The 19502-nt window shown below is 61.0% G+C and overlaps 1 protein-coding gene across 1 annotated transcript in view; it reads right to left on the reverse strand.

Moving 5' to 3' along the window:
• Window positions 1-185: 185 nt before the first annotated feature.
• Window positions 186-19502, reverse strand: part of DOCK6 (dedicator of cytokinesis 6) — a 47677-nt gene continuing 28360 nt past the window's right edge. Inside the window, exons 18-46 of the mRNA XM_031947737.1 lie at window positions 19358-19422; window positions 16735-16870; window positions 15833-15956; window positions 15395-15534; window positions 15243-15312; window positions 14859-15091; window positions 12329-12455; window positions 11573-11869; window positions 11380-11508; window positions 11146-11309; window positions 10613-10785; window positions 10137-10319; window positions 8218-8344; window positions 7876-7960; window positions 7632-7728; window positions 7412-7546; window positions 6940-7092; window positions 6693-6851; window positions 6517-6617; window positions 6053-6245; window positions 5804-5947; window positions 5509-5640; window positions 5254-5268; window positions 3713-3838; window positions 3006-3110; window positions 2380-2882; window positions 1800-1985; window positions 1527-1694; window positions 186-911 (exon numbers count right to left, since the gene is read on the reverse strand). Of these exons, the coding sequence (XP_031803597.1) occupies window positions 869-911; window positions 1527-1694; window positions 1800-1985; window positions 2380-2882; window positions 3006-3110; window positions 3713-3838; window positions 5254-5268; window positions 5509-5640; window positions 5804-5947; window positions 6053-6245; window positions 6517-6617; window positions 6693-6851; window positions 6940-7092; window positions 7412-7546; window positions 7632-7728; window positions 7876-7960; window positions 8218-8344; window positions 10137-10319; window positions 10613-10785; window positions 11146-11309; window positions 11380-11508; window positions 11573-11869; window positions 12329-12455; window positions 14859-15091; window positions 15243-15312; window positions 15395-15534; window positions 15833-15956; window positions 16735-16870; window positions 19358-19422 (4313 nt within the window). The 3' untranslated portion in view covers window positions 186-868. The remainder of the gene's footprint in view (window positions 912-1526; window positions 1695-1799; window positions 1986-2379; window positions 2883-3005; window positions 3111-3712; window positions 3839-5253; window positions 5269-5508; window positions 5641-5803; window positions 5948-6052; window positions 6246-6516; window positions 6618-6692; window positions 6852-6939; window positions 7093-7411; window positions 7547-7631; window positions 7729-7875; window positions 7961-8217; window positions 8345-10136; window positions 10320-10612; window positions 10786-11145; window positions 11310-11379; window positions 11509-11572; window positions 11870-12328; window positions 12456-14858; window positions 15092-15242; window positions 15313-15394; window positions 15535-15832; window positions 15957-16734; window positions 16871-19357; window positions 19423-19502) is intronic.

Below are 19502 nucleotides of genomic sequence, written 5' to 3' on the forward strand. Positions count from 1 at the left end.
AAGCCCGAGTCCACTAACTTCAGCGCCCTGGGCTGGGGGTGGGGCGGGAGTTGGAGGTGTCTGAGCCCGGGGGGCAGGTGCGGGCTCCACCTGCGGAACAGGTGTGTGTGGGAGGGGCTCCCGGCACCTTTCCCCAGTGGAAGGGAAGGACTTGTGCGGCCAGCGCTGCCCTGGGGTCTCCCCCCGCAAGGAGGCCCTCGGCCGCTAGCCCTTCCTGGAGGAGGGTGCGGGGCGGAATGTCGGGGCATCTTGGGGTTCTGCCAGAACTCGCACCCTCCCCAGAGGGCGATAACACCCCCGTAGTCGTGCATCTCTCTCCTTCCTTATCCACAGCGGGCCAGCTGTCGGGGTGGGGGAAGGCGGCGTTGAGACAGTTACCAAAACATCTCCAAACATCCCAACCCAACCGGAGGGAGGGCCCAGTGCCCCACTGTGCCCCACTGTTTTTCTCCAAGCCGGGCTCAGCTGGCAGGAAGGGGCGCCTGCCTCCCGCTCCCTCCGCCCCTCCGCTGGGAGCACGGAGACGAAGTGTGACTTACAAGTAGTCTCTCCCAGTCCCCCCCAGGAAGCTGCCCCCCAACCAACCCCCTTCAAGGGAGGAATCATGCTCACTGGGTGATTTTTTTTGAAAAGTCACTTTAAATTAAAAAAAAAAAAAAAAAAAAAAAAGAAAACGTAAACACAGGTGTGACCCCTTCTCCCCCAACTGGGCACAGTGCCAGACGGAACCAGGGTGAGGGGCATGGAAGACAAAAGCACCAGAGTGGCCCCGTGGCGGGAGGGGGGCCACCCCAGGCCAGGCCTCCACTGTGTGTGCAAGGGTCCCAGACCCACTGGGCTGGCCACAGTCCTTTGTCATCCTTCTCAATCAGCCTTCAAATTTTCTGAAACTTGTTCTGTTCAAAGAGTTCCTGGGGTGGGAGGAGAACCGAGAGGGGGGAAAGAGATACATCAGAGTAACAGTGTCTCCCCCCTTCCTTGGAAGGAAGCCTTCCAAGGTTTCCTTTTAGAAAAACCCCGAGTTCCTCAGCCCTCCAGGGAGCCCCCTCCCCATATCATTAGGGTTATTCCTTCACTGGCAGCTCATCAATAAACATATATTAAGCTCTTAACATTTGGTGACAGGCTAGGCATACAATGAAAGGTAAAAGTGACTAAATTTATTTGCCCATTTTTCCTGCCTTCAGCCTTTTCTAAGTTTTCTGCACTCACAGCCCCCCAGACCATGGAAGGTACTGGACACAGTGTCTGGGGGTCAGGAAGAGCAGGGGCTCAGTAGCTGTGCAGCCCTAGGAAAACAATCGGCTCCAGGGTTGGCAAAGCCCCTTCTCTGATTTATCCCTTTTAATTCTCATAAAAAGCTGGGGGGGGGGTGTTGGGACTTAACCCGCCCCCCAACCCTGGTTTCCTCATCAGGAACCATCCCACAGTAGCTCCGAGCTGTGCAGAATCAAAGGAGCGAAGGTATGGTGAGCCTCGTTTCGCTAAACCCTGCAGAGGTGGGCTCTTCTCTGCTGCCTCCTTACCTGGGGCTGGGGCCCGAAGCCAGGGAGGCAAACAGCTGGGGGATGCGCTGAGTCAGCAAAGGCTGCAAGGCCTCCTTCAGGCGGCTGTAGTTCCTCTCCAGCTCCCGGTGGTACTCCTTTTGGTCAGGGCCAATCAGGGACTTGTTCTTCCGCAGGGCATCCTCACACCTGGGGCCAGGAGTGGGGTTCAAGGTTCAGGCTCCAGGGGAGGCCAGGAGCTCACTGGGAAGGCCCAGACCAGGAGGTGGGAGCAGGGGGCCCCGGGGGACCTACTTCTTGCAGAAGTCCTTAAAACAAAGACGGAGCTTGTTGTGGTGCCGGAAGAGCTTGGGGTCCTCAGGGATCTCAGCCAGAAACACTTGGGCTACTTCCAGAGGACCCTGTTTGGGGTTGAAGAGAGGGAGCTGAGAGGTAATATCCCAACCTGGGGCCTTGCCTGGGTACCGTCTGAGGCCTGGACTGACCCCTCACCCCAGACTTCTACCACCATCTCCGACCTCCAGCCCCAACCCAGAGGCCCGCCAGAGACCACCCTTTTCATTTTGCCGAGATGCTCTCTAGCCTTGGACTCTCCCCTGCCCGCCCATCCACACTCATGCTTGGTTCTCTGACCCAGTGAGACCCCCTCTGTCTGGGTCTCTGAGCTGGCCCCTTTGGTCTGTCTGATCCAGTGAGACCCCTTCCATCTGGGTCTCTGAGCCGGCCTCTTCACTCTGTGTCTGGCCCAGTGAGACCCCTTTCAGTCTGTGTCTCTGACCCGGCCCCTTCAGTCTGTCTGACCCAGTGAGACCCCTTCCATCTGGGCCTGAGCCATCTTCACTCGGTCTGGCCCAGGACCCCTTTTCAGTCGTGCCTGACCCGGCCCTTCACTCTTCCCAGTGAGACCCCCTTCCCGGGCTCTGAGGCCCCTTCGGTTGGTGGCCCCGCCAGCCCAGGGCCTGGGCGGACAGCCGTCCTGGCCCAGGGGCCCACGGAGCCTTGGGAGCCCATCTGGATCTTGGGGCGGCCCTCGGTGGCAAGGGAGCCCCTGCTTTTCTTCTGCATGTCCTCGATGGCCACCTCCAGGGACGTCTGGGACAAAGGGGCTTTAGGGGACAAGGCCTTGGCCCCGAGGGGGGCCCTGCCCCCGTGGGATTCCGCCCAGCCCTCGTGGCCCGGCACCTCCTCCTTGTGGATGACATTAATTCGGGTCTTGATGTGGGGAACATGGGGCCGTGCCTGAGTGTCTTGGCCGCCTGGAGCTCCCTGGGCCGCCGTCGGAAGGGGTGCAGAACAGGAAGGTGCGGAGATCGAGTTCTGCAAAGAGGTCACCGGTCTTTCAGGGAAGGCGCAGGGCCCAATGGGGGATCTAAGGGCCTGAGGGGTGGGGGGCAATGTGGGCCCCCAAAGTCCCTCAGTGCCCCGGGGTTACTGCACCGAGCCAAGGCCCCCCGATGCCCCAGAGGTGACACCTCCTGGATGCCCCGGGCTTTGTGTTTAGGGGACCCCTCTTACTTTGTGGGGCTCCAGCTTGGCTTTGTCCACAGGGTTAGAATCTTTGATGATCTCAACCACATCATCCCCAAAACGCTCTGAGTAGAATTCCTGGGGGGGGGGGCAGGGTATGGGAGTCACTTTGGGGAGTGGGACTGGACTGGGCCTGGGAAAGGCAGGGGGCCAAGGAGGACCTAGCATTTCTCCTCAGCTCCCAATTTCCTGCTTCATGACTGGTCAGACAGTTAATGAGCCCGGCTCCGGCCGGCCCAGCCGCAGCCCACAGCGTCCCCCCTTCCCCTGAGTCACCATATCGCCCCCCCTTCCCCTCCCTCGTCACGTGGGCAGCCCAACCTTGCCTGGGCCCTGGAATCCACCGCTAAATTGATAACAAATGTCTGAGCCCGGCCCCCCTCCGTCCTCAGCTTTGGCAGTCTCCTCCCAGCCCCGGGCTGTACCACCCCTTCCTTCTCCCCCTCCCTTCCTGGGGAACAGAGTACAAAGCTGTTGACTGGGGTCCAGGGCCTGCCCAGGCCCCACTGGCCCCTGGATCTCATCATCCGCACCTTGTTAAGTTCCCTTACTAATGAGCTGCAGAGGATGGGACAGGGGGGAGGGAGAAGCGGGGCATGGAAGGGATTGGGGCCTCCAGGATGGGGCCATTCAGTCCATGCCCCTGCCTCTAGGAAGGGGGGGCCCAACTGCCGAGTCACCTCAAGCCGGTGGGAGATCTCAGCAAGTTTTGTGATCGATGGCTCCTTGTATACAAACTCCTGCTCATCCAAATCCCCAAAACGGGAGCCGTAGAAGCCAACGCGGAAATAGGTTCCAAACATGCGCTGGGACCTGGGGGGGTCAGGAGGGAGGTTCAGAACGGCTCACCTCCTTGGGGAAGGTGGTTTCCTCCTGGTTTTTGGCCTCCAGGCACTCGGGTCAGCTGGGGGAAGGGGACCATGAAGGGCAGGCCCCAGGGAGCCTAATCTCCCTTCCCCCAGGGCACCAAGTTACCAGGGGCCCTCCCTAGTTAAGGAGGCACTCCCCCGGACTGGGAGAGGGACCCCCTCTCAGCACCAGCCCACAGATGGGAATATTGGGGAGGATAGGATCTGAGATAACCGGAGCCGGGGAGATGGAGAAATGGACACTACCTGATCCTCCCTTGCCCCAAGGGGGGCTCCTCAAGACCAGCCCCCCCAAACCTAGCCCTCCGGACTCGAGGCTTCCCGGCCTTTCCTCCCTACAAGAGGTCCGGACCACAGGAGGCCAAACAGGCACAGGGAGGTCACGGTTCGTTTTTTCTGGGAGGGGCTGCTTGGGTCCGAGAGTAATTCACTCACCAATGGCACGTCCAGATGGGGGGAGATCGAGTCGCAGGGAGCATGGAGAAAAGGGAGAGAAGTCAAGTGTGCTTTCCTTGTGAGCCCTGGACTTACATGTAGGGAACCCCAAAAGGACCAGAGCTCCCAAGCCCGGGGCCTGGGAACCAGCCATTCCAACAAAGAGCCGCGGGGGGAGTGCTGAGAAAGGACGGGGTAGGGGCAGGCCCAGGGGAGCCAGGTGGCCCCCAAGCCCAAACCAACCCAAACCATGTTAGGACTGAAACTTCTCTCAGAACCCCAGAGGGGCCTAAAAATAGCCCTCACCAGGGGGCCGATGGGTGAGATAATGCGAGGAGAAACAGAGGCTCGGGCTACTGGCTGCCTGGTTTCTGGGGGGCTGCTCAGAGTTGGGGGCGCCAGGGGGTTGTAGGGAGTCAGTGGGGGAGGGCTGCTCTGATGTGGGTGCCAGCAGCCCCGGCGGGCACTGCCAGGATACTGGCATTGTTCTCCATCCCCCATCTGGACTACCCAGCCACAGTCCCAGAGCCAGGCCGGGAGGGGAGAAGGGGGGTGACTGCCCACATGAGGAGGATGCCCGGGGAGGCCCCCCCTCACCCAGCCCTCGGGGACTCCCCAGAGGCAGCAGCGAGAGCCGGGTGAGTCATCTGGGCTCAGGCGCTGCCCACGGGACTTGGGGGGAGGGGATCATGACCCTGGCAGTGGCCACCCCACAGCTGTGCCAGGCGGGGGGGTGGAGACTGGATAGGGTTTAATGCCTCCCTTCCCCTGCCAAGCCACAGCTGCTGCTGCTCCTGGGGAGTGGGGGGTGGGGGTGGGTGCGGAGGTCCGTGAGCTCCCCCTGGTGGTTGCAGGGCCGTCCCAGCAGGCTCCACATTGGGGTGACCAGCTCGGGCAGAGACCGGGACTCCGCTTACCTCCCAACCAGAGCTCTGAAGAGGGAAACAAAGTGAGGTGAAGGTGTGGAAGTCCACTGCCCTGCACCCCAGCTCCCCTGATCCCCCCAAACCTGCTCTGGCCCCAGGGAGCAGCCTGTGTCGGGGGAGTGTGGGAGCCCCTGGCCAGGGCTGGTGGGCAGGGTGTCCTGGGGGCCCAGATGATCAGAGGGCCTGGGCTCAGCCGGCGTCTGGAGAAGGGGCTGAAAGGCTGACGGCCGGGGGGCTCCCGCTAACCTGGTGGATGATCTTGGTAAAGGCCTCCTGTAGTTTCCCATGGACGATGGCCAGCTTCTTATAGTCTCGATGGGCCTCCAGGATGGGGATGAGGATCTTGTAGACCTCATTCACAGCCTCGTACAGCCCGCCCTGGGCCGCAGGGAGCAGGAAAACAGAGAAAAGCGAATTCCTGGGCTTGCTCTGCTGGCCTCTGACACTCCCTCTCCCTCGGGCAGGGGCTGGCCCGCCCTGGGGGACTGCTCGGGGGCCTGCTTCCCCTCCCCACCGGCCGCTCCCCTGGGCCCCAGCTGACCATGGTGAAGGAGGTGGCCGCCTGCTCCAGCAGCCCCACCAGCCCCAGCTCCGTGAAGTGCTTGCCGGAGCAGATGCCCTCCTCGTCAGGGGAAAGGATGTCATCGGAGATGGCCGACTCCTCCAGGACATTGGACGAGATGCTCTAGGCAAAAAGGCGACCCGCTGTCCATCGGGGGGCTCGGGCCGGAGGTGTCCTTCCTCACCCTCCGCCTCCGGCCTGGCCCCGCGCCCGCTACCTCCTGCCCACCTGGAAGGTGACACAGCCCACAGGCAGGTGGCGGCTGTCCTCCAGCAGGGCCAGATACTCAGACACCAGGGCTGCTGCGTGGACAAAGCACTGAGCCGCCTCGGCATGGTTCCCCCTTTCCGCGTGCTTGCCGGCCATGTTCTGAAGCCACGTTAGACGAAGGTCCGGGGAGCCCTGGTACCCACGGGCAATCCTAGCACCAAGCAGGAGTCCCCCGGTCAGTCTCATCCCCCTCATCTGTGCCCCCCCCAGCCTCCGGCCCCCCATCTGTCTTCACCCCCTAACTAGGAGCACCAGCTCACCACGCCCCAGCTTCCTGATCATTTGTTCCTTTTTCCCTCAGAACCAAACTGTTTCCCGACCACTTGTCCATCCCCACCCTCCAACTGGATCATCTGTGCACCCCCAGCAGGTTCCTGGCCATCTATCCGTCCCCACCAGGACCCCCATCCCTCCCTCCTCACCTGTACATGAGATCAATGAGCATCTCTGGATCTTCCTGGTGCTCCTTCATTTTCACGGTGTCTGTCAGTATCATGTGCAGGTTGAACATAAGATCCTGGACCTGGGAGCAATTGAGGGGGTTGGAGGGTGGCCGAGGGTGGCCCAGGGCAGCCGAGGGGGGGCGGGGCTCCGGTACCTGCTCGGCAAAGGTGCTGTCCCGCAGCTCCAGGTCCTCCTCGGCGTAGGTGAGGATGGTCTTGAGTGAGCGCCGCAGGTGCTCCTCATTGAAATTCTGCGTTGTCCCCACAAGGGACGATAAGGACATCGTCACCTGCATCTTCACCCGGGCAAAGTTCTGTGGGGAGCAGGGACGAGGTGGGAGTCCCACGAGCACCTGCCGAGGTCTGCTCCCCGCCCCTCACCGTCCCTGCCCGCCTGCTCACGTTTCCGATCTCGTAGTTCTGGCGCATGAGGAGGTAGAGGGAGGCGCTGGCGTGGGTGCGGATGGTGGTGACTCGGCTGCTGCAGTGGCGAAGCAGCCTGAGGCAGAGGTCTGCACACAGCTCCGTGTCCTCCTCAAACAGCAGCTCGGGGAACTGCACCGAGCCCCGGAACAGTCAGGCACTCGCTGCCACAGCCCCCCTGCCCTCGGGCCCTGGGTGTCCTCCCCCCGGGGGCCACAGAGAGATGCAGGGCCTGGGGCCCTGGGCACCTTTCCCTCGGGGCCAAAGGGTCAGGCTCCTCCCCAGTCCCCCCCACCTCCGTACCCCGGGGGCTGCAGAGAGAGACACCGGGACCGGGGCCCTGGGCCCTGGGCCGATTCTGCAGCCCCTCTGCCACGTCTGGGAATGAGCAGGGGCCCGGACACTGGGCCAAGGGGAGGGAGCACTCAGGGGCCTGCCCGGGCCCCCTCACCTTGGACACGAGGGCTCTCTGGGTGGCCAGGCCATGTTGCAGGAAGAGGGCGCTCTGGGTGCAGCCTAGGCTGTGCAGTAGGACCTTCAACACGGCCCCCAGGAGGCCCTCCTTGGCCTCCGACAAGATCACTGTCTGTGGGAAAGAGAGAGGGGGAGATTTGTGGATGGACGGGTGGGGGAAGAGGGCCTCAGCAGGCGCCATGCCCCCGGGCCCCTACCTGCACTATGACCTCCAGGGTGTCCAGGACGATGAGGTTGGCCTCCGTGGCCAGGTTCCCATCGACAAGGGCTTCATGCTCCATCTCATCTTTGGTTCTGTAGAGAAATGGGGATGGAGGGTTATGGGACCACTCTGCCTCAGGTTCCTGGTGAGTTTGGGGGGCGGCTCAGGTCCAGAATCCCCATCCCGCCCCAGCCCGGGCTCTTCGTCCACTGCCCTCCGGCCCTTTCTGCGCCACTCACTTGTCCACCCTGTCTGAGGTCTGCTTCCAGTGTGTGACGTTCTTCCTCCACCTCACGTTCTCCTGGTTCCCGAATGGGCTTCTCTCTGAAACACGGAGGTACGGATACAGTCCCACAGTCACTGGGGGCCTCCCAAGGCCAGGTGCGCATGAGGTCCCTTCTGTGGTGGGCAGAGTGGACTGTCCTGTGAGGGCCATAGGCCGGGAGCTGGGGAATGGGCCAGGTGCGCACGGGGCTCACTGGGCCCCCTCTGTGGCGGGCAGAGGGGACCTACAGAGGCCACGGGCCGGGAGCCAGGGAACAGGCAGGGTCTGGCTGGCTTCTCAGGCAGCCGTAACTTACCCCGGCTGCGACGCACCATCTCTTGCCGGGCCCCAATGGTTCCCAGAATAGCCTCCTCTAGGCGAGCTTTCATATCCAGTGACTTCTTGAAAGTGAGGCTGTTGATCCGTTCAAAGGCCTTCTTCCCCTGCGGGGGTGGGGGTGGTGGTTAAAGGATGGAGACTGTCTCAAAACAAGGGGCCTGGGCTGATAGGCTCGGCCCCCTCCCCCCAACTCTTTCTGCCTGGGCCCTCCCCCACTCCCAAGCTCCTGTGAGGGTCTCTAACACGGACTGTGGAAACAGACCATTTCGGGGCAGGGGAAGGTGACTTTCAGTTCCAAAGGTGCCAAAGACCCCTGTGCAGTCCTCAATACTGCTGACCACTGGCCCCTGGCCACATCCTCCTCTTCAGGCCGTTAGGACATTGCTCTCTCCAGGTTCTGCTATTTTTCTAACCACTTTCTCGGTCTTCAGGTCACATTTACCACACAAGTGTCCCCCACCAAAGGTCTCTTCATAGTCCTCGAACAGTTTCATTTTATTCTACTGGTGCTCTCTGGTCACTCTATCGCTAGGTGATCTCATTAACTCCCCACGGGGAGACTAGGAGGGTGCAATGATCGCCTCTATTTAAGGGATTCCCAGCTCTACCCCTAAGGTCCTGAGCTCCAATCTCCTATCACCACCTGCCTCGTATTTATTTTGAATTGAATGTCCCATGGGTAGCTCAAACTCACTATTATCCAATCAGAACTTATATTCTCTAACAAGCTCTGCCCCTCTTCTCACCTTTCTTTCTTTCTATTACGGTTTTACCTGAGAAAGAACTTTTTATTGGCTAAGAATGGCTGAGAAAATTGTTTCTCAGTATGGAAGAAATTAAGCTTAAACAAACAACATGCAACAGACAACAGACCCCTCCAAGCCTTCCCAACTCTTGGTCACTGTCAAGCATATCCCAGTCCTCCAGACTCACAACCTCGAGGCATCCTTCCCTGCCCTCGTTGCACCAATCAAACACGGCCTTCTATTATCTCCAGGATCACAAGACCAACTTGTAGTTTTGTTCAGTTCAATAGCTTTCTTACTTTCATTTTGTTACTCTCCCCTTTTATTTTTAGAATTTCAAATTTGGCATCTAATTGGGGGTTTTTAATTTGTTCTTTTTTTAGCTTTTTTAATCACGTGCCCAATTCACTGATAATCTCCAGGATCAAACAGAAAACCTTCCTTGGCATCTCAAGCTCTTGTCCCTTGGTCCCTCCCTTTCCAGTTATTTATTCCTTTGCACATACTTGACAACCAGACCACAGCGGCCTGTGTTTTTAGTACATTTCTCCTCTCTGAGCCTTTGCCCTGGCTGTGCCTTATGCCTAGAATGCCATCCCTCCTCGACTCTTCCTCTTGGCTTCTAAATCCTCCAAAAACTCAGGCCAAACCCCACCTTCCGCCAGAGGCCTTTCCTGCTCTCCTCCCAGCTCCCCGGGCCTCCTCTCTGAAGTTCCCTCCCAGCCCCACCGAATCCTTTTAGTCTGTGACAGCTGTTTACAGTGTTGTCTTCCCCACTGGACTGTGAGCTCTTTGAGAGCAGAGGCTGTTAGTGTCCTTCTTTGTATCCCCAGTGCCTAGAACACAGTAGGCACTTAATACATGCTTGACTGACTGACAGGGAGAACTCTGGTGGCAGAGTCGGGGGGTGGGCCTAGTGCCCGGGGAGAACAATGGACAGTGTGGGCCGGTCACTACCAGAGGCCTCGAGCGCCTCCGAGTGGCCCCTGCCTGCGACGGCAGCACCGGGGTGTGGGACTCGTGGGCCTGCCCAGAGCATTCTGGGGACCGGGCTTGGAGGTCACTGAGCGCGACCTGGTCATTTCAACAGTGTGGAAACTGAAGGTGGAGGGGAAGTGGCTGCTGGGAAATCCCACGGGAGGAGGCCGACCTTGTATTCGAAGCAGGATGTGCAAAGGTGCAGGAGGTCCAGCAGGCGGACCAGCTGCGCAGGCCCCAGGTCACTGGTCCAGTGCTGCAGGAGTCCTCGCTCTGCGTTCTTCAGCACCCACAGCGCGCAGATCAGCAGGGTCCGGCTTGTGTCTGCTGCCAGGGGGCTAACTGTGCGGGAGGGCTGAGGGGGAGAAGCTGAACTGGGCGGGCCCAGCTTGAGGCTGCTGGGGGGGAGAAGGGGGTCTGGGGGGGGGGGTGGAAGCTGAGCTGGGCAGGCCTGTCCCTATCCTGGCCCAGACAACCAGGTCATGGACTAAAGCGCAGGGAGACCACCCTCCACCCTCCATCTGCCAGGCCGGCTCCCAGGAAGTCTGGGTGAGGCTGTCTCTGGAGCCTTCTCCTTCTCCAAAAGCTGGTGTGCTCCCTTACCTCCCCATCCCCACTCTGGCGTCTCAGAGCCCCCTCAGTACTCACAGCCGGAGGCCCCAGGGGGAGGCTGGGTCGCGGACCGGGGGGGAGGGGGTTCCCCGCGATCGCCATGGCCACGGAGGGGCTGATGGTGCTGCTCCCATCCATGTCCATGTCCACCTCGGCCATGGAGGCCAGCCGGGAGCGCTGTCCGCTGCTCTCTGCAGAGGCCGGGAGGGCTGTTACTGGGGGTGGGGAGGAGGAGCGGGGATTCCGGGAGGGGGTGAGCCCTGGGCCCTGGGAGTGCCCTCCAAGGCTGAGGCCTTGTCTGGGAGGGAAGGAGGGGAAAGCCCCCCCCTTCGGGGCTGGGCATGCCAGGCTGCCCCCTCCAGAAAGGGCCCACGCCTGCTTAACAGTTCCCCGGAGACGGGCCGATTTTATCCCTATTTACAGCTAAAACTGGGAGCCAAGCGGGCACCCAAAAAGAGGGCCCTGAGGCGGAAGCGGCCCTGCTCAGAGGGTGATTGTCAAGGGCTCCCGGCTCCGGCAAATGAGGGGCCCCAGAAAAGGCCGGGTCCCCCGGCGCCGGGGGCCCCCACCCAGGGGCGGCACAGGGAGCGTGTCCAGGACCAGGGTGAGCAGTGGCAGGTAGAGCTGGGCCACGCGGGCCTTGACCTCGGGCTCGGCGTAGCGGGCGTCGGCGTCGTGGCTGCACAGCAGGCTGTGCACGGCGCTGATGGCCTTCTTGTGCAGGAAGAACACCCTGGGGAGGTCTGGGGGTGAGCAGGCAGCCCCGGGCCCTCGGCCCTCTCAGCCCGCGGCCCCTCACTCACCCCTCGGCCTCGGGCTCAAGAATCAGGGCCAGCTCAGTCAGCAGAAGCCCGGCCAGGAAGTGCTGCTGCCGAAAGGCGCCCGAGAGCTCGAACATGCTGATCACCGGGGTCCCACCCGGAGGGCTGAGCCTGGGGGAGGGGAGGCAGGGTAGGCCCCAAAAGTTTGGGGCCCCCTTTGAGAGGGGGGGGCAACCCGGCTTTTACCTGGAGGTTGAGGGAGAAGGGGGGGAGGCCGGGGGGAGATGGGCGGGGCGTCAGGCCAGTGCCTGGGACAGAGGATCCTTGGTCCAGGAGGGTGACAGCCCGTTGGGAGGTTCGGGATATGGGGAGGTAGGGGGGAGGGTTTCGGGCCGCCTTCCTTCCCACTGGCCCCAGTACCTGCCCCGACACCTGCTTGTAATAGGCCCTGATGAGGAGGAACACAAAGCCCCGGTCCGCCAGGGACAGGAGGTACTGGAGGAAGAAGGAGGGGGATTGGGCCCCGGTAGTCCTAGAAGCGGGGTCCGTTTAGGGAATTTTTGGGCCCTGGGGGCCTTTACCATCCCTCTGTGGGGACCCTGGACCTTCAGTCCCAGAGTCCCCTTTTCCCCTTTCCCACTGGGAAAGATGAGATCCTGGGCCCGAATCATGTCCAAGAAGAGAGAAGAAAAGGGTTTGGCCTCCCCTCAAGGGCCTCCAGGCCTCCCCACTTGGGCTGGGGGAGGCCCCTACTGCCTCTCTCCTGGTTCTCAGGAAGCCTCCCTGTGTCCTGCACTGACTTGTTGAGGCCCCAGAGTTCACGGGAATTCTGGGACTCCTTGGGAGGGGCCTATCTGCCTCTGTTTCCTTCCAGGGCAGGATGGGGGAAAAAGGGACGGGCAGACCGGCCCCTGAAAAGGGGGGTTTTTTGTCCCTGAGGGGTGGCCTGACAGCCCAGCCCCCAGACCCAATGACAGGTCAGTGCCGGCACGATGAGGGCCAGGCCCCCTTTGGGGCGGGGCGGGCCCCAGCCCCCACGAGGACCGGGGAGATGCTCCATGAAAAGCCTGGGGCGGCCGGAGTGCCAGAGCCCCGAAAGTGAAGGACATGCTTTTTACCTGTGGGAGGGGGAGAAGGCTGAGATCTGGGGGGCGGATGATGCTCTCCTGTGCACACGGATCCCCTGGGGGATTTGGTTTCAGAGGAAGGAGGGACCTTGGGGGCCCAGAGGATTCCCCAGAAAGAGCAGGGGCCCTCGGGCCTGGGATCCCTTGGTTCGGTTAGAAGGCTCGGTACAGCTGGGTCCCCCCCATGAATACTGTGTTTCCCTATAAATGGGGGGGATGAAAGTTGGTCCCGGGTTAGGAAGTTTTACCAAGTTTTTTTTAAAGTTCCCAATTAACCTAAACCTTTTAAATTTTTTGATTTTTTACCCCTTTGTTAAGAAAACCGATTACCCCAATGTTGTTTGGTTCCCATCCCACCCACCCCTCCGGATGGGGAACGCCGGAAGAGGTTCCCGGGACCCAGGGTCATGAGTTAAGAAGAAAGGGGGGGAGGTCATTTGGAAATGAGGGCCAGTTTTAGTGGGGTGGAGAGGGAGGGTAGAGGGAGAGGTACCCTTTGGGGAGAATTTTCTTCCTGGGGTTTAAAGTCTGGTTTCTTATGGCGGCCCAGGACCCTGGTGGGGGCTTGCCCTGGGGGCCCCGAGAGCCCGCGCCCACTTGCCCATGCCCTGCCCTGCCTGGAAGGCTGAGGTGCGAGGTTGGAGAAGAGGTGGAGGAAGCGGTTTTTTCCCCAGCCCCTGGGTTTGGGGTGGGTTTATTTAGTGGGGCGGTGGGAGGTGCGAGGGAGAGGGAGCCCTGGAAGGGAAGTGGGTTAGACCCGCCAGGGCCTGTAGGAGGGGATGGAGAGGAGGAGGAAGAATGATGGAGCAGAGGGTTAGTGTGGAGAGAACACAGGAAGGAGGACGGAGGAGGAGGAGGAGGAGAGGAGGGAGGGATATCCGGGGGAAGTGGGTAGTCCCACCCCCATCTCATGCGGGGTTTGTTCCTAGGGGGGTTCCCCTAAGGGATTTTAGGGTAAAGTGTAAAGCCCCGTTTCCCTTGTGGGGAGCCCCGCCAACCCTTTGAGCCCCATTAAGGGGTAATGTTTATCCCTTCCTCAGAGAGCCCAGTTCCCCAGACTGGGCTTTCCCTGCATCTACGGCCAAATGTTGTGGTAAGGAGGAAATTGTTACCCAAAGTGGGGAGTTTGCCCCCGGGCCCCGGAGATCAGGTTTCTGGAGCCCCCGGTCCCCGTGAGGGGGGAGGGTGGGGCCTGTGGGTGGTGACCTCCCGGAGGAGAAAAACATGTGGGTGAAAGAAGGATTTTGGGGGTTAGGGGGGGAAAGGGCATATAGGTTTTTGAGCCCCCGGAGGGGGGTTGAATGGCCTTTCCCGGGTTTTGGGGGTAGTACAAGCAAGAGAGGGAGTTGATGTTGGGAGAAAGGGGTTTTGAGGGGGTGTTTCAGGGTTTGAGGGGGGCAAGGGTGAGACAGAGCCCCTGGTGGCCACAGGTTACTGTCCCCCAAGGGGAGGTGGTCCATCTCCAGTGTTTCCCCGGGGGAGGGAGGAGGGGGGGTTTTCCCGGGGGAGTTTGATTGATTTTTGGTGGTTGGGGGAACCTGGGACCCGGATGCCTCACCCCGGCCCTATTCCTCTCCCCTTTTTCCTAAAGTCCAGGGGAATCCCAGTAGCTTGACCGGGGTTTAACCCCGGGGTTTTAGACTTTCGGGGTGAAGGAGCCCGCGGGGAAAGGGAGGTTAGGGGCTGGGGGCCCAAGGGTGAGAGGGTTAGGGAAAAAGGTGGAAAGTTTAAGAAAAAGAAAAATATTAATGTAAGGGGTGAGTGGTTTAATATTCCGGGGGAGTCCCCAGAATGGCCCGGCCCCTTTTTTCCCCCCTTTCCAGGGTTTTCTTGGTCCCCAAAGTTGCCTTGAAAGGGCCCCAAAGGGATTTTATTGTTAACGGAGAGGAAGGATAGGTAGGTGAGGGGATTTAAAAGCCAGAGGGGGGGGGGAGGGGGTGGGGAGGGAGGGGGCCGGGGGAATGGCCCCCCTGGGTGTTTGGAGGGGAATGGGCCCCAGGTTAGGAGGGCAGCCCAGGATGAGTAAGGGGTTGGGGAGGTTTTGGGGAGGTTTGGGGGGACGGTTGGGGAGGGGCCCCGGGGGATACCAGGGGGATTTTGATAGGGGGGGGGTGCCCAGAGGGCCTTTTTCTGGGATAACAGTTCCCCAGGGAGGAGTGAGGGGGGGGGGTGAGGAGGGGGAGAGGGGGGAAAGAAAAGGGGTAAACCCCTTTGGGGTGGGGGAGGGGGGGGGGAAGGAAGGTGGGGGCGGGGGGGAACAGGCAACAGGAAGGGGCCTTGTTGGGGCCATGGGAGGAAAACCCCGGTCTCAACCGGAGGGGGTCCCCGGGCCCCACCGCCCCATCCAAAGGAAGAGCCCGCCTTCACCCTTCCCAGCCCCGTCCCACCCTCAGCCCCCTGCCGGACAGTAAGTGGGTGCCCTGCCCCCAGCCCCCACCTTGCAGGCCAGGATGCGGGTGACCTCCTCGTCCGGGGAGCAGGGGGAGGAGGCCAGATCCGGGTTGCTGCTGCTGATGCTCTTGGAGCGTGACAGGTGGAGGCTGGAGGGCCGGCCCGGGGCCCGGGACAGGGTAGCACACGAAAGTGGGGTGGTGGGGAGGGCGTGAGGTGGGCCGGGCCCCAGGCCCCTCCCCCCCCCCAGATTCTAGGGTTCCCCCCTTCCAACCCTGCCCTCTGACCCCGATGGGAGGCTGGGGGGACGGAGGGACTGGGGGCCTCCTCAGGGGCCCGCCCGGCCGGAGGGAAGGCGGGGAGAAGGGGCCAGCAGCGGTTTGGGACCCTCTTCCTGGGCCCTCCACTTTGGGGATAAGCCCCAGGGAAAGGCTTAAGGCCCCGCGGCCCAGGTTCACTAGAGGGCGAGGGAGACCCCGGTCAGCCCCTTGCCCCCAGCCCTTGTGCGGGCCCCGCGCCCAGCCGGGCCCGGCCCTCACCAATCTGGCCGCCGATGACGGGGGGCCGCACGATGAGGTGGATGAGCTTGTCCAGCACGTGGTGGGAGAAGGCAAGGGGCCCGGCCGCCAAGGGCCCCCACGCGTCCCTTTCAGCCCGCCCGCGTTTCCCCAGGACCGCCCTTCAGGCGAAGGGGGAAACCCTCAAACGGGGACTAGCGGAAGAACGTCCAGGGGGTCCTGAGGGGGAGGCTGAGCCGGGCCCCCGGGCCCAAACCCATTTTGGGGGGCCCTGCTTCCTGCTGGCCCCCACCCAGACCCCCTGGCCCGACCCCCGAATGCCCCCCTACAGCGGTGGGGGTGGGGGGCCTGGCACTGTCTTACCAACGGCAAAGCCCTGGAGCCCCCCCCCACCCCGCGCCAGGGGCCCATGAGCCAAGCGAAATAGCTCCGGGGTGCCCCTTTCCCTGCACCCCTCACCCGAGGCCGCCGCCCCGGCCAATTACCCAAGGCTGGGCCCCCGCCAAGGGCCTCTGGGCCACATGAGTCCCCAGGGACCCTGGGAGGGGGCCTGGGGTGGCCTGGGGCGCCCCCCACCCGGGACCTGGGGGACGGGAGGACAGGTCCCGCCCAGCCCTTCAGGGCCATCCACCCACCCTGCCGGGAGGGCACTGGGAGGGGGCCAGGCCAGCTGGGGGGGGGAAAGGCCCCAACCCTGCTGCCGCCCTTTGATTGGGAACCCCACCGGCCCCCCACCTTTGTGTAAAACATCCGGGGTCCGCCAAGCCCAAGCCAGGGTGCGGGGGGGAGCCCCCAACCGGGGGCGGGACCTTTGGGAACCCCAGGCCGGGCGGGGCCCCAGGGAGCCCACCCGGGCACCAGGGGCGGGGGGCCGACCCGACACAGGAGAAGAAGGGCCCGTCCCTGTGCTGCAGGGGGGAACCACGGGAGGGACAAAAGGAGGGTGAGCCCTAAAGGCTGTCCCCCACCCCAACGCCCCCCCCTGGGGGCTAGGAATGGGGGACGGGCAGAGGGGCAACTGCCGGGAAGGGGCCCCGCCAGAAACCCAGGGTTTCCAGAGGCGCCGGGCCAAGATGATAGAACGCCGGGTGGTGGTTCTCTGTCACGTTGGCTGGGAGCCACCCAACTCCTTTAAGAATCGGGACCTGGGGAGGGGTGGGTGGGAGCCCCGGGGCCCGGCCCACCTCCATGCTGCAGGACACTTGTGGTCCGGGTCCACCCCAGCGCCAGCCCGCCGCCAGCCTGTCCTGCCTGGGGCTCTTCACCACCCGAGGTGGGCCCCTCACGTCCATGCCCTCTGGCCCCCCATCGAGCTTCCCAGTCCCATTACTAGACCCCCCCCCATGTTGGCCCCCCCATACTTGCTGTGATACACCACTGTGTAGCCTCCAAAACCCTGCGCTGGATTCCCAAAGCCCTGGGGTGGGGGAAGGGGCTAGGTGGGCCCCCCTCGGCAGGTAGGAGGGCGCTGCCCATGGCTGGGGCCAGGCCGGGGCCCTAGAGAACGGAGCTCAGACCTAACACCAGGGGTGGGGAGACCCCGGGCACCCCCTGCCCCCAACCAAGGAACCCCTCCCTCAGTCTCCCAAATTGCCCTGGATTGGGAACTCCAGGGTTATTGAATGACCCTGGGAGACCAGGGAGGGGAGGGTTGGCTGGGTCCCCCCTGCAAAGAGCAGGTGGGATTTGGGAAACCCAAAGGGTTTGGGGGCCATGCTCCATGGGAGAAAGCAGATCTGCTCAGGGCTGGCCGGGGGTCCTCCCTATTCTGCACTTTAGGGCGATGTTTTAATCAAAGCCCTGGCGGTCCCAAAGGGTTGAGATATAAGGTTTCTGGTGGGGGAAGGAAACGTTGAGGTGGCTTTTTTCCCCATTAAAACAAAATTATTTGAATTTAAGTTAAAAGACCCAACCAAAGGACTTTAACTTTCCCATTTTACTAGAAATCCCCAGGGAAGAAAAGTGCTAAAAGAACAATTATCTTTTTCCCTCCTTCAGCACCAAGATTTTTTTAAGGGTTGGGTTTAACATGGGAATTGTGAGCCTTCAAACAAGTATTGGGTGCCCTTGTGTGGAAACAAAAGGCAAGGGGAAAAGGCCTTTCCAGTTCCATCCTTTTTTGGCCAACCCCTTTAGCCCCAAACGCCCAGCCCCAACCAACCCAACACAGGAAAAAGGGAAGGGGTTTAGAGACCCTCTGGGGTAACCGCCAGCCTTGTTTACCCAATTTGGGGTGGGGCCTTAAAGCCCGTGGGGGAAGCCAGCCCTTTGGGACCCAGCCCGCTTTGGGCCCGCCCCCCAGGGGGAAAGGCAAAAGGGGTCCCAACCAAGGTCCTTTTCAGCGAAGAAACTTGGGGAGCGGGTCAAACCCTCCGGGGTGGAAAGGCCCCAAAACCCATGGGGCTTGAAAACCTCCAACCTTGGCCCGGCGGGGGACAGATGGAAGACGGGGGTGGAGGCCTCGAAGCCCAGAGCTTTGCCGGAGCCACCCGGCAAGGCCTAAACGTCCCCCCGGGGGTTCTGAACCAAAGCAGCCTTTCCCCCAAATGAATTTGGGGCTGCCGCCCGCCCTTTACATTTGCCCAGGGGAGAGAGGAGCCAAATTAAACAGCAGGGGATTAAAATTCCAAGGCCAACCCAAGGCCAGAGGAAAGTAGAAGTGGGTGGGCTGCCCTGGGGAAGGGGAGGAGGCTAAAACCTTTTACAAAGCAACCCTACTGCCCCCCCGGGAAGACCTGGCAAAGAGTTTTCCTTTGGACCAAGAATGGGAAGTTTTGTTTAATTAAAACAACAAACGGGTTTGTGGGGAAAAGGCAAGAAAAAGATTAATTGAAAAAAGAAATTTTTGGAAAATTGTCCTGGCCTAGAAACAAAGAAGCCATCGTGGGTGTGGCTTATGCCCAGATCCCCCAAGGGAAGGGGCCGGGTGGCCCCCCCACCCAACAGCCCTGCATTGCCCCAAGGCCCATTTGGTCTCACCACAAGCCCGGATTCTGCAGGAAGCCCCGGGGACCGGGGGGGACGGGAAAAGTCTGGGTAAGGTAAAAATGGAGCCAGGCCAGGGAAACCCAGAGGGGGACGGAGGGGGGGCAAAGAATGGGAAAAAAGGCTGTTGCAAATCCGGAAAAGAAAGGGCCTTTCGCCACGGGGGGGCCCCCTTCCCAGAGCAGGGGAAGACCCAAAGAGGTGGGTTCAAGGAAGATTTTACCTGGGTCCCAGACCCTGAGAAGTTTCGGGGGACAGGCCGTCTGGGATTTCCCATTTTACTCTTATGAAACCAGAATTCACTGGAACCTTTCACACCATGTCCTTAGAGAATAATCTACTCCCCTCGGCAGGCAGGCTGGGGACTAGTGTCTGCATCAGACAAATGGGGAAACTGAGGCTCAGGCAGGGGAAAGCCTCAGAGAAGGAAGCTGGCCCAGGACTAGAGGGAGCTACAGGGGGATCTGAGCAGACTCTGAAGGAATAACACTCAGACTTCAGAAATCATGCTCAAAAACTAGAAAACTGCCAAAAGTCTTTTCAGAAGCTAAATAGAGGCCCATTACCAGAGCCAGGGGAGGACAAAGTAGAGTGAGTTCAAGATTAGGGGATTTTTATTCCCTCAGGAATAACAAGAATAATGACTGAAGAATAGATTATTCAGGAACAGGAACAGAACTAGGGACCAGACCTGGGATTTCATCAGTACGAGGAACTGCTGAGTGAGAACATTCTCTAACAACGCAGGTCTGCAGTTTCTCTGTGACCCGTGGTCCTGCGGGCCTGCGCGAGGGCCCAGGGCCATTCAGCCAGCGTAGGTGTTACCGGCTGGGTAACTCTGGACAGACCCTTTAAGACGCCTGCCTCAGTTTACTCAATTGTAAAACAGGGACCATAATCTATGCCATAAGGCGGTTGTGAGGATGAAATAAGACAGAATTTGTACTCGCTAAGCCCAGTGTCCAGCACACAGCAGGAGCTTCATGAATGCTCACTCACTTCCTCATCAGCCCCCTTCCACTCTGCTCCCCCCTCGTTGAGATCAGGGATGATGTTTTTGTCTCCTAAATTTTAAAGTCCTCAGCGTTCAGCTTAGTGCACAGTCGGTGCTTGGTGGCCACCTGCTTTGCCAGGCTGCCTCCCT

The sequence above is a fragment of the Sarcophilus harrisii genome, chromosome 1 (genome assembly GCF_902635505.1).
Source record: "Sarcophilus harrisii chromosome 1, mSarHar1.11, whole genome shotgun sequence".
Classification (NCBI taxonomy): domain Eukaryota; kingdom Metazoa; phylum Chordata; class Mammalia; order Dasyuromorphia; family Dasyuridae; genus Sarcophilus; species Sarcophilus harrisii.